Source organism: Lycorma delicatula, chromosome 3 (genome assembly GCF_047948215.1).
Source record: "Lycorma delicatula isolate Av1 chromosome 3, ASM4794821v1, whole genome shotgun sequence".
In the NCBI taxonomy this organism is placed as follows: Eukaryota; Metazoa; Arthropoda; class Insecta; order Hemiptera; family Fulgoridae; genus Lycorma; species Lycorma delicatula.
Genome location: NC_134457.1, coordinates 53,121,448 through 53,134,468, shown reverse-complemented (window position 1 = coordinate 53,134,468; position 13,021 = coordinate 53,121,448). Strand labels below are relative to the sequence as shown.

The following is a 13,021-nucleotide window of genomic DNA, read 5'->3' as shown; positions in this document are numbered from 1 at the left end:
TTTTTATGTATCCAATAGATATTTTGTCCTGGGGGTTTTAAGCTTTGTCAATCAATGTAGCTCAGTTTTATATATGCCATAAAGAAAATGTGATTTTCATAATTACTCAAATGCTACATGGTCACAACTTTTTTTAATATTTTTATAATAAGCTGAAAAGAAACAGCATATGTTTTTGTTATTTTGTTTCTAACATTATGGTTTCTTTTTTAATCTGTATTATTCTTGATAAAAATATACTAGTAACGCTATTAGTAGTTGTAATAGCATATGTTCATACATTTTTGTCACTTAGAAAATTTTTCATATTTCTAACCCACGTAACTCATAAATTTTAAAACATTAACACATTTTTTCTCTAGTTTATCCATTACTTTTCTGTACATTTCTAAATGAATTGGAGATTTCAAATAGAAAATAACTTTAAAACATAATACTCATAATTATATACAAGCTAATTTTGTTGTAATGATTATTTGATTATTGTTCAATTAAAATATTAATTATCTTGTTAAAGTATAGGTTATGCATATGAATTTTTCTTCACATGTACTTGCAGGTGTTTATTCATTTTTCATTTATTTTATTTTAGGAACAATATAAATTTGTTTATGATACATTAGAAGAGTACGTTATATGTGGAGTGTCATGGTTTCCAGTAAAAGAATTATCACAGAGGTTAAAACAAAAATCAATGAAAGATCCTGTAACTAAACTAAATGAATATCAAAAAGAGTACCAGGTGAGATATTTTTTTCTGAAGAATTTTTTTTAATGTTTCTTTTTTATTACAAGTTTTAAAATATTGTTCTAGAAGCAGTAATTATGTTGCTTAAATCTGAAATTTTATTTTTTCTAGTAAAACTATTGCTTCTGAATTCCTGATAATTCATGGAATGGATGATTTTAAAATCTTTTCTTGTAAATCAGTTATGTAGCCCCAGCTTGCTAATCATACATAGTAGGGCATTAGAATTATTAATTGATTTTCTCCATCCTTAGACTGCCCAGTTTAATCTATCTATTAACTATGAATCAGGAATTCAAATAGGATGACTGATGTAAGTGAGAATCACTTTGTGACTTTTTTTATATTCATTTATATATCTTGAAGAGATGTTAATTCTAGAACCCATAGATTTTGTTACATTGCCAAGATATATAGATAGAAAACAAATATATTTTTTTTTACATGTCTTCAAGATGTATTATACTACAGAGTGTTCAACTTAAAAAAAGAGATCTATAAGTTCATAAGTATTCCATAGTACATCATTCAGTAGTTTACATTAAATGGATATTTTTGTTAAAATGCATATATTGGTGTGAGATTGGTAAAATAATGTGGAAGATGTTTGTATGAATGGAGCTGGAGTGAGAAAGACTTTATTGGCTGCAAATTTGAGTAATGCTAGTCTGTGTCAAGTAGTGACTTTTGAATAAGGTTGCGTAATCATGTGTTCTTGTTTGTTTAAATGCGGTTAACTGTTGAAGTACATGTATTCATGATAGAAACTTATTTAGTGACAAAATTTCATGTGTGTTGGTGAAAGTTCAAGGAGAAATTTGAAAAGGAAGCACCAGTGAAAAGTGTTATTCAGAAGTTAGTTAAAAAATTTTGTGAAACAGGTTTAGTGTCACACCAGAAATGTGCCTGGTATACATCAGTTTCAATGACACAGGATATTAAAGCAGCAGTTGCAAGATCACCTCATACATTTTTGCAGACTAAGCCAGGAAAAGAACATTTCACTTGGTTCAGCCTACACTGCATTGAGGATATGCTGAAATGCCATCTTTATCAAATGCAGATTTTCCATGAGCTAACTAATGCTGATTACGCTAAAAGGGTTAATTAAAGTCAGTGGTTCAAGAACTCTACTGGAAGCAACATTGGCATTTTAAATCAAGTGTTTTTCACTTATGAAGTGTGGTTTCACCTTGATGAGAATGTTGGTAGTCAGAACTACCAGACCTGGAATACTGAACACCTACACATTTTCTTGAATCTTCCCTACACCTAAAAAGTAGGTGTTTGGTTTCAAGGTGACAAATAATAGGATCCTTATTTTTTTAAAAAAACTGTGGATGCTTTTGTCTACCAAGAAATTATCCAATAGTTCATAACCTTAGAATGAGCGTGACTGCTGGTTGCAAGAGGACAGCGTCACTTGCCATACAGTTCATTCTACTATGGAGATGCTACAGAATTTTTTTTGGTGAAGAATCATTTCTAAAGGTTGTGGCCACCAGATCCCCTGATCTGTTTAATTCAGACCTCTTACAGTGGGGTTACTCAAAAAAAAATGGTATATAGGAGCAATCCACATACCTTGCAGGAAATAAGAACAACATTACCAATGCCATCCAGGAATAAGTCAGGGTACAGTTAACAAGAGTCAGAAACATGGTCAAACATGACAAGTCTATGGAAGTGGATAAATATAATTTTCAATACCTTCTATAAATTACTATGTAAGTGTTTGCCAATAAATTATTGTGTATAGACTAAACTAAGTGATGGGGTCTTTTTTAAGTTGAACACCCTAGTACTAACAAGAATACAATACATAATTCATTATTTGCTACTGATAAATACACACATTAGGTCTTCTATATGTAACATTTTTTTTTGTATAAATATAATTCGTTATTGATAGTTGCTCATGTAAACCTGGCTCTTTGTCAGTATTAAATTTTATGTTAATACCTCACCAACAAGCATTAACAAAGAATGAAAATAAAACTGGCTTCTAATTTGAACAAAGAGAGTTCTGGCATTTTGTTTGAAAAATATTGAGTTTGGAAGAAAGATACATATTTTTTTCCAGCAGAGATAACTTAAAAACAGTTTGAACGATAAAGTTTATATCTGTTTTGTGTCTGGATAAAATAGATGGCAAGAAGTTATTGTTATAACAGTAAAGAAATTTAGAGTGATCAAACAGCTACATTTATGATGAGATCAACCTCTTTTTTCTATAGTATGTGCATATGTTCAGATTAGGTGCAACATCCTTATTGAAATTAGCCTAGTTATAATTAATTCATATTAAATTAGTAAAAATAAATTTGTCCAGTTCGTGTTATTATATCCAGTTTATTAAATTTTGTTTTGTTTAATCTCAATCATTGTTTACAATAATATTGTTTTTTTAATATTTTCTTTATTTTAAACACTATGTACTAAAAGTTTCAGTAAAAATTAATACCAGGTTCTTATTGTAAAACAATTATGTTTTTTAAGTTATGCATAAAACATTACTCTGTTTTTTTATTGTATAAAGTTATTGGCATAAATCTATTGAAAAATTATATTTGTATTCAACTATATCTTATAAGAACGGGTTTATTGAATTCTTTAATTTAATTTTGAACTTTTGTTTAAAATTCTTTAATACTTCAATAAATAAAATTAACCAATAAAATACAATATTATAGAATAATAAATGGAAGGATGATGAATTAACATTAAATCTGCAATAGTTAGCAATAATTATTCAAAATTTTTATCATGTTAGTAAGACATATTACTACACTATTATGTTTCCAAATTCATAAACTAGTATTCTAGGGTTAAATGTTGTATAAATTAAAAGTGTATTAAAACTATTATTATTGTTATTGCACATAATTTGCTTTTTCTAAAATGAAATTTGAACTTTTTTAATAGCAAATTTGCAAGCAGACACCAAGATTTACAATTGGAGACTGTGCTGGAGGACATAGAGGGGATAACAGAGAAAAAAACCGAGATGTCTTAGTAGTTCCACGTAAGAAAAGATTTATTTTTAGTCTATATATACATTTTCACATGCTTTATATAATTACTTGTACATTTTATTATGTTTAAATTTATTTATTGAGCTTTATATATCATTGTTTTATAGTAATTTCTATTAAACATATTTATTTATAAAAAAATATTACCTCCTGAAAGATTATTATTTAATTTTCTGATTATTAACACTTAGGCATTATTTTGAATTATTTTTAGTTTCTTAATTTATAACTCATGTTCAGTTATAAATCAAAATTAATAGCTGTAGTTATAAAATGAATAAAATTGTCTAATACATATCAAAGTTAACATAATGTAATAAGTGTACTAATCATTATTGATGCTCAGTAGTTCTATGTGATATGTCTGAAGTAGCATTGGCACTGCTAAATAGTGTAGTGGAGAGGGATAGTGTACAAGGGTAGAACATTTTAAATTGGTACAAAGCTAACTGTAATTCATCCCCTTCCTTCCTGTGCATCAACTGAGCTTTCTAAACTTTGATGAGTAATATTTGCTTTTAAAAGATAATTTTTAATAATACAAAAAATACATACAAAAAGAAAATAATAATAATACCATCAGTTGCCATAGTCTTACAATTAAAAAAATATGAAACAGACTTGTCAACATTTAAACTAAACTAAACTTGTCAACATAATTTATCTAATTGCCACATTTAAAAAAAAAAATGATATATAATTTTTTATTATTTAATTGATATATTAAAAAAAAGTATGAGTATGGTTTTTTTTCAATAAAATTAATAATGTTGTATAAAAAGCATAGGTCAAGAAGACAGACTGTGGTTCTCTTCCAAGATCAGATGTGTTGAAATTGCTAGTAGGTTTTGACAAACAAAACGAGTCAATCTTTGCATTTTTTCTTTATACATTACACGATATGAAATGTTGATTTTATACATACTGAACTGTTATATTTCTGAACTGTTATACATACTGAACTGATAAAATTAACCATCAATCCACAAAATGAAGAAAGTTAAAATTTAAAAAAAAATATTATATTTGAAAACTAAAAAATGCTTAAAAACATTAATTAAATACAGACATTACTAATTTTTTAAAATAAAACTGAATATCCATTTTCATTATTACATAATCATCAGTAGATACTAAAGGATTTATATATTTAAAAAAAAAACTAAATATGGATACTTAAAAAATGACATTGTTGGCCAAAATGTTAATAATTGAGGGGAAAATACTTAACATTATAAAACAAGTATTTCACTTGTTTCTTTTTCTTAAGTAAAAATAAAAATAATTTTCCATTGATATTGATAAAAAAGTATGTCACTTTAGATATTCCCAGTTGAAAGCATAAATTTGCATATATTGTTCTTAAATATTTCTGTTTTGTGGATATTTAGTATAAATTTAAGTTAGAAAAACAAAATAATAAGATTATTATTACTAGTAATGAGAAATTCTTTCACTGATTAATTACAACATTTCTAGATAAGATTATATTTGTTGTTATAAATTATAAATATTTAAATTAAAAAAAAATGTTTTAGCCGATAACTTCAGGCCATATTTGACGTCTTTTCAAGGGAACACTTTTACTGACTACATAAACGCCGTTTTTGTTGATGTAAGTGTTAAACTTTTATTTATTTACAATCTTAGATCCATAATATATGTATATTTTTTACCAAATGAATTGGTCTAGTGGTTAACTTGATCAGCTGATTTCAAAGTCAAGAGTTCTAAGGTTCAAATCCTAATGGTTGCTGTTTTACAGATTTGTATACTAGAATGTATACTGGTATTCTTTGGTAGTTGGGGTTCAATTAACCACATGTCTCAGGAATGGTTGGGCTGAGTGTGTTCAAGACTACACATTTCTGGTACATTTAGACACCAGACTGTGCACATAAAACAAGTATTTACGCGTTAGCATCTCTGCAGCGTACAGTGACATTATGTCACTGTTCCGTATCACTCTGTAACCTGGTATTACATAAATAAATAAATATATACATGATGCTTTGTTGTTATATTCTTTTGTCTTCCATGAGTGTTTCAGTAGTATACCACTTCTAACTATTCTGCTTCATAAATCATCAGAAGAAGCAGTAATAAGATGCATGTAATAAAAGTATAACAATTTCTTAATTTTTGAGAAAAATTAAGATTATTTTCTCTGATAAAATCAAAACAAAAAAACAGTAAATCAGTAAGTAAAATTAAACATATCAAACTTATATTGTTACTAGGTGATCACCTAAAATTTATTACAGCATGATTAATTTATCAACATGCAGTCAAAAATGAAAATTAATTTTGGTGTAAATTTAGGTATAAAGTGCTAGTCAGAAAAAGAAAGATAATATTAATTCTGACTGTGATTGTCATTCTTTTGAATAAACTAGTCAAACTGATGCTTCGAGGAGGAAGTTTACCTTCAACCTGATCACGAGATCTGTTTTTGTTTTCTACTAGACCAAAACAATACTAAGAGGGAACTCAACTTTTTGATCAGGACTCATTTCCTTGAGGTCATGGTTGCAACCCTAATCTAAAATCTACACATTTTAATAAGAATAATATTTGCCTATCTATCCAGTTATCTGTCCTACATTTACTTCACATATGAATGGTTTATCAAATTTGTGTGAAACCTGCTGAATGAGACCATTGCATTTTGCACTGAATTTTTATCATCGCTCTCTGTTTAGGATGAAAACAGTATCATCATGGCTACAAATTAATATTTTTTATAAAGGATAACTTTAAGATCAGCAGCAGTGTATCTGCTATTTTTTTACCCTGAATAACAAGGCTAAAATTAAGTAGTAATTATAATGAAATTTGACAGTAAAAAACAAGTTTAATGTCCAACATTTCACATAATAACATTAAGATCTTAAGACATAGTTCACTGTAAATAATGTTTCACAAAATCAGATTCTAATTTATCCATTAAACCTGACACTTTATATTTATTACATCTTAAATATTTATTAAGTGAAAATAATATATTATTTGTCTTAACATCTCACAGTTAGATAAATTGCTGGTATTTGTTAACATTGATTTATTCTTTTGATTTTTTCTTTAGTAGCTGGTTTTCTATACTGTGATTAATAAATAATAAATTTGTTACTAATGTACTTTAGTATGCCTAAATTCAGTGAACTGTTTTTAATTGAAATCTGTTTTTAATGAAGCAAAGAAGATTAGCAGATATATCATTTCATTGACTTCACTTACTGTTAATAAATGTAACAATTTTTGAATCTATAGAATGTATCTACAAAAGAAATCTTCAGTGCCAAAAATAAATAACTTGTAAAGTACACTACTACACAACTAATTACAGCTATCTATGTAACCTGACCCATGCTGAAAGTAAATACATTATATATGCACTTCTGGCTTTTCTAAAGAAAGGATAAAACTTACCAGAGATTAAAAAAATTCTACAATTTTTATCAGGCAGAAAGAACCAAAATCAAATTAGTGATAATTTGTAGAAGCATTTCTGTTAATGCTTCTAAAAAAGCCAGAGACCTCTGTTGGACTCTGGCTTTTTTATTTTGATAAATTACTATTTTTAGATATTCGCACAAAACCTCCAATGTTAGTTTTATATCCTCATTCAGCCCCACTTTCAAGAAGATAATATGAGTACATTTAATTCTTTAAAAGTAAGAGATTTTGAACATATTTGTGAATAAAATTGTATATCAGGTTTTTTCTTACATCTAATATTATTTTTCCTTTGCTTATGTAAAATTTGTATTTTATATTGTTTAATTACAAAGTAATGAAAGAGGAAGAACATTCTAGAATTAGGCAAGTATCTAGGATTCTCGTAGACCAGTTTTAAAGTTGAACTTACTTAAACACCGGTTCAATGAATGTGGTTCAAGTAACCAATCATAATACATTTTGATACCTATCAAGAAAATAGTATTATCAGTTATAAATTATAAATAAATCCATTTATTTGAATATTTGACTCAAATTCTTAAATGTGATCAAAGACCATTATTTTTTTTTATTAACATATTTTATCATAAATTAATTTTAAATTTTCCCGAAATTACTAGCTGCAGGGTGTGCTTCCGCAGTCACCCGGGCCGATTGCCCTGGTGTCTCGGAGTGGGACCATTAGGTGTCCAAAATTGATTATCTCTAATGTTAAAATATATTTTTTTGAATCATGAAAATTGATATAACGAAAGTTAATTTAGAAATTTAACTCTAGAAATTGATACTAACGAAACAGGAAATTCCTGTGCCTACTTTTTGATTATAGTTCATTATTTTATGAAGAAAAACAATCGCATAAATAAATAAATAAAAAATATGTAAAAAATATTTTTAAAACACCACTCTTAAATTAAACACACCAAAAGATAAAAAATAATTTTAGGACGGTATCTCAGAATGGATTTGACAACAAACTTTGTTGGTGATATGTAAGATTATGTGACATATGACTAAAAATTTTATGTTTTCATCAATTTTTTCGTATACTTGTTTGCACTCCACTCTTTAGGCCATTCATCACGCATAAGAAAAAATTGGCAAAAACATCAAATTTTTAATTTGAAGCTATGACTTTTACATAATCTGACACATCACCATCAAAGCTTGTTGTTAGATCCATTCCGAGATACCATACTTATTTTTTTACATTTTATTTTTATTTTATTTTTTTTAAATTATTTTTTTACATTTTAGTGCGTTTAATTTAAGAGTGGTATTTTGAAATTTTTTTTACATACTTTTTATTTTATACTTTTTAGTTAGTGCATTATAAGAGTGATTTTTAAAAAAAAAATTTTACTTATTTTTCATTTTCTACTTTTTAGTAGTCACGTTCAAGTTCATACTTTACAGCTGCGATAGCCACAGGTTTGAGCGTGTTTGGCGAAAGACTGGATCAGTACATTTTACGGTGGGTGAATGCAATCAAAACATAGAACTAAACGATTTAATTTCCGGATAACCAAGATCCGGTCGATCAAGAGTGTTCCCTATGAGTTAAACAGTTAGCGCTCGACCTGCTGATTCTTACGCCGTTTGAATCGTGAAAATCGGACGAGCGGTTGCTGAGATATTACGGTGGCACCCCGTCGCACCCTGTCACCAATTTCCTAACGGCGCCCCGGGGGCACTTGAAAATATTATCATCCGATGGGTACCACTGGGAAAGGATGGATTAACGTGGTGTGGGGGGGGTCGAAAAAATTTTATATACGGTAAAATAAAATAAAAAATAAAAATTAAATTATAAAATATATAATTTAAATATATATATATAGTATATCGATATATAATAATATAACAAGTAAACACCAGACCACCGCGAGACATGTACTGATGAATCGGGATTTTCCCCAAGTGATTGGTACATACCGGTGCTAAGCTAAGGGAGATACACACTCAGACACAGATACAAATGCCGTTTAGTAGGGTAGGAAATGTGTAGTTTTACTATTTTGCAATATTTTTTTTTCAATTGTGTACAATTAAATGTGAGAAAAAGAAATGTAGAACAGTATTCTTTTTTCAGGGTTATACAAAACCAAGAGAATATATTGTTACTGAATGGCCATTAAAACACACACCGGGTGATTTTTGGTCACTGGTGTATGATTATGAATGTTCTGCTGTTGTTGTACTCTGTGTACCTCCTAAAGGATCAGTAAGTCTTTAAAAACTTCAAATTAAGATATTTATTTTCTAAGATATTAATTTATAAAATAATTACTTAACAGATTTCTTTGCTTTTCTGGACTTAATTGTTTTACTTCTTTAGAAACAAGGATTTTCAAAATATTTTCTTTTCTGAATGATGTGTAACGAGAATTTTGTGAGTTTTATAGGCAATGAATAATGATTGAAACTTAAAAACGTCCAACTCATACTAAAAATTAATATAAAAATTAAAAGTAATTAGAATTAAGGGGAAAATTGAGCATCACCAAGTTAGCAATTTTATAAAAATTAAATTAAAATTATTTGTTTTATTGTACTGAAATATTATAGCAACCAATTATTATTTATTATAATTACAGAAATAAGTATTTTGTTTTCATTAATTCTTAATAGTAAAAGGAATGTTCCATAATTTACATGTTATAAAATATCTAACCATTATGTAAATATGTAATTTACTACAAAGAATTTCAATGATGTTATATTTTCTATATCATACCTATCACACCACTCATTAACTTTGAGGCTACATCAAAGCTAGATTAGCTTTAAGGCTATCAAATACATTGGAATTATGAAGAAATCTTCTGAACTACTTGCTTGGTTCTCTGTACTTCATGATAATGAACCGCATTATGCATGTGGCATTATAAAAGAAGTTTTAGTTTAGGTGGTTTAATTGACTCAAATTGTTTGGAATAGAATAGTTTTAGAAAAACTTCTGACTTTGTATTCGATTACAAAGAGATAATAGTAATAATTTGATAAAACACTTATTACTTAAAAATTTAAATCTCAGAAGGTCGGTGCATAGAATAGGAAAGATTAGAAGATTCCATCTTCAAGTAAAGTGAAGACAACCCTCCTACAACCAACAGTACTGTTCACAAAAATAGTGTTTGTGATCGAAGGTTATTTGGAAAGTATTGAAATTGACAGTAGCAGCCAATGATTCTATTATTTGATGTGTGTTTTTATGTGAATTCATGTGTTTATTTTTATGGAAAACTGAAATTGAACAATTGTTTTGTTCCTCAACAGCAACAGTACCCATCATTTTGGCCAGAGGGAAGGCATTCAAAAAAATATGGTCCTGTTTTTACAATAGATCACATCTCACATAATCACTATACAAATATCAAGACTTGGGTGTTCAGAATAAATAAAAAGGTAATTTTACTTTTTTCTGCTTTTATTTCTTTTTTTTACAATATTAGAATGAACTAAATTCATGAACATACTGAAATTTATGATTATATAATTCAGGATATTTGTCATCAGTTGTATATTATGTACAATATAGGTTAGTGCATTTTAGGTAAGTAGGAATTGTGAAAATTATTTTAAGGCTGTTATTTTTTTAAATATGTAAACCCCCCCCCCCCAGTTTTTTATTATTTTTATACTTATTAACTATTTTTCACTCCTCATTTTTCCACATATCTGTTACATTTTGTTATTAGATTTCTTTTTAATTAATAATGTGACAAAAATTGTGCATGTGTTCTATGATGAAGATAATGCGTCTTTATAATTTTTTTTTGTTTATTTTACTTAAAATTTGCTGAACTAAATTTGTTAAATATTAGAAATTCTTTTTATATAACCATATTTTCACCTAAATGTGATACACCCTTACTGTAGCACAAGCTTCCAATTAGTTTTTTCCCATGATAATGTTAAATAAATAGGTACATAGAAAGAAAAATTGCCCTCTTATATTTATGAGATTGCACAAATATGTGGATTTCATTTTAGAACGTGACAGTTGCAATTTGTGTAGGATATACTATTTAAGAACTAAACGCATTATATATATATATATATATATATATATAATTTTTTGAATATTCAAATAATTTAGTAACATTTTGACCACTGTGTTAATAAAATTTAATATTATGTGAAATATAAACCACTAAAACACTAATTAAGTAATTAAGTAAGTTGAACTTACCTTACCAATAACTGGTTTTCATGGTATCCTGTGTCTTCAGTTTGTATTAAATTTTATGTTTATTACATTAAAACTTATTCATTTTAATGATTCATCTTTTTTTTTCTGAAATTGTAATATTGTCTATTGTCAAATTTTAAATTATATTATAAGTATTACATGCACGTTAATAATATCATTTAAAATTTGACAATAGAAAATATAATTTCAGAAAAAAAGTGACATCATTAAAAAGAATAAGTTTTAATGTAATACATATAGAATTTAATATCAACTGAGAAGATGCAGGATACTGCAAAAACCGGTTATTGGAAATTAAAATTCCAATAACCTAGGTAAGTTTAACTTATCTGATTACTGTATTTTGTTGATCAATATTTCATATATGTTAAATGTATATAATATTTATATTATATACATTCCTACACATTCCTTGGTAACATTCATATACATTCCTTGGTAAAATATTCCGGAGGTAAACTAGTCCACCGTTCGGATCTCCGGGTGGGGACTACTAAGGAAGGGGTCACCAGAAAATTAAAAAATAACATTCTACGAGTCGGAGCGTGGAATGTTAGAAGTTTAAAAAAGGTTGGTAGGCTAGAAAATCTAAAAAGGGAAATGGGTAGGATAAGGATGTGTGATGTAGTAGGAATTAGTGAGGTTCGGTGGGAAGAGGAAGGCGACTTTTGGTCAGGTGATTTTAGAATAATTAACTCAGCTTCAAATAATGGGCAGGCAGGAGTAGGTTTCATAATGAACAAGAAGATAGGGAAGAGAGTAGAGTATTTCAAAACGCATAGCGATAGAATCATTGTAATAAGGATAAAATCAAAACCTAAACCGACAACGATTGTTAACGTCTATATGCCTACAAGCGCCCATGATGACGATGAGGTAGAGTGTGTATATGAAGAGATTGATGAAGCAATTAAACACGTAAAAGGAGATGAAAATTTAATAATAGTTGGAGATTGGAATGCAAGCATTGGAAAAGGCAAGGAAGGAAATATAGTGGGTGAATACGGGCTGGGCAAAAGGAATGAAAGAGGAGACCAAATTATAGAGTTTTGCACGAAGTATAATTTAATAATTGCCAACACCCAATTTAAAAATCATAATAGAAGAATATACACTTGGAAAAAGCCAGGCGATACTGCAAGATATCAGATAGATTATATCATGGTTGAGCAAAGATTTAGAAATCAACTCGTTGACTGCAAAACTTACCCTGGAGCAGACATGGATAGCGACCATAATTTGGTGATAATGAAATGTAGATTGGGGTTTAAAAACCTGAAGAAAAGGTGTCAGATGAATCGGTGAAATTTAGAGAAGCTTGAGGAAGAGGAGGTAAAGAAGATTTTTGAGGAGGACATTGCTAGAGGTCTGAGTAAAAAAGATAAGGTAGAAAATGTAGAAGAAGAATGGGAGAATGTTAAAAAGGAAATTCTTAAATCAGCAGAAGCAAACTTAGGCGGAATAAAGAGAACTGGTAGAAAACCTTGGGTTTCAGACGATATATTGCAGCTGATGGATGAACGTAGAAAATATAAGAATGGTAGTGACGAAGAAAGTAAAAGG

The 13,021-nt window shown here is 28.2% G+C and overlaps 1 protein-coding gene across 1 annotated transcript in view; it reads left to right on the top strand.

Annotated features, from left to right (window-relative positions):
- Ptp36E (protein tyrosine phosphatase 36E) overlaps positions 1 to 13,021 on the top strand; it is a 489,476-nt gene that overhangs the window by 460,662 nt on the left and 15,793 nt on the right. Inside the window, exons 9-13 of the mRNA XM_075359821.1 lie at positions 593 to 742; positions 3,674 to 3,773; positions 5,322 to 5,398; positions 9,335 to 9,466; positions 10,522 to 10,650. Of these exons, the coding sequence (XP_075215936.1) occupies positions 593 to 742; positions 3,674 to 3,773; positions 5,322 to 5,398; positions 9,335 to 9,466; positions 10,522 to 10,650 (588 nt within the window). The remainder of the gene's footprint in view (positions 1 to 592; positions 743 to 3,673; positions 3,774 to 5,321; positions 5,399 to 9,334; positions 9,467 to 10,521; positions 10,651 to 13,021) is intronic.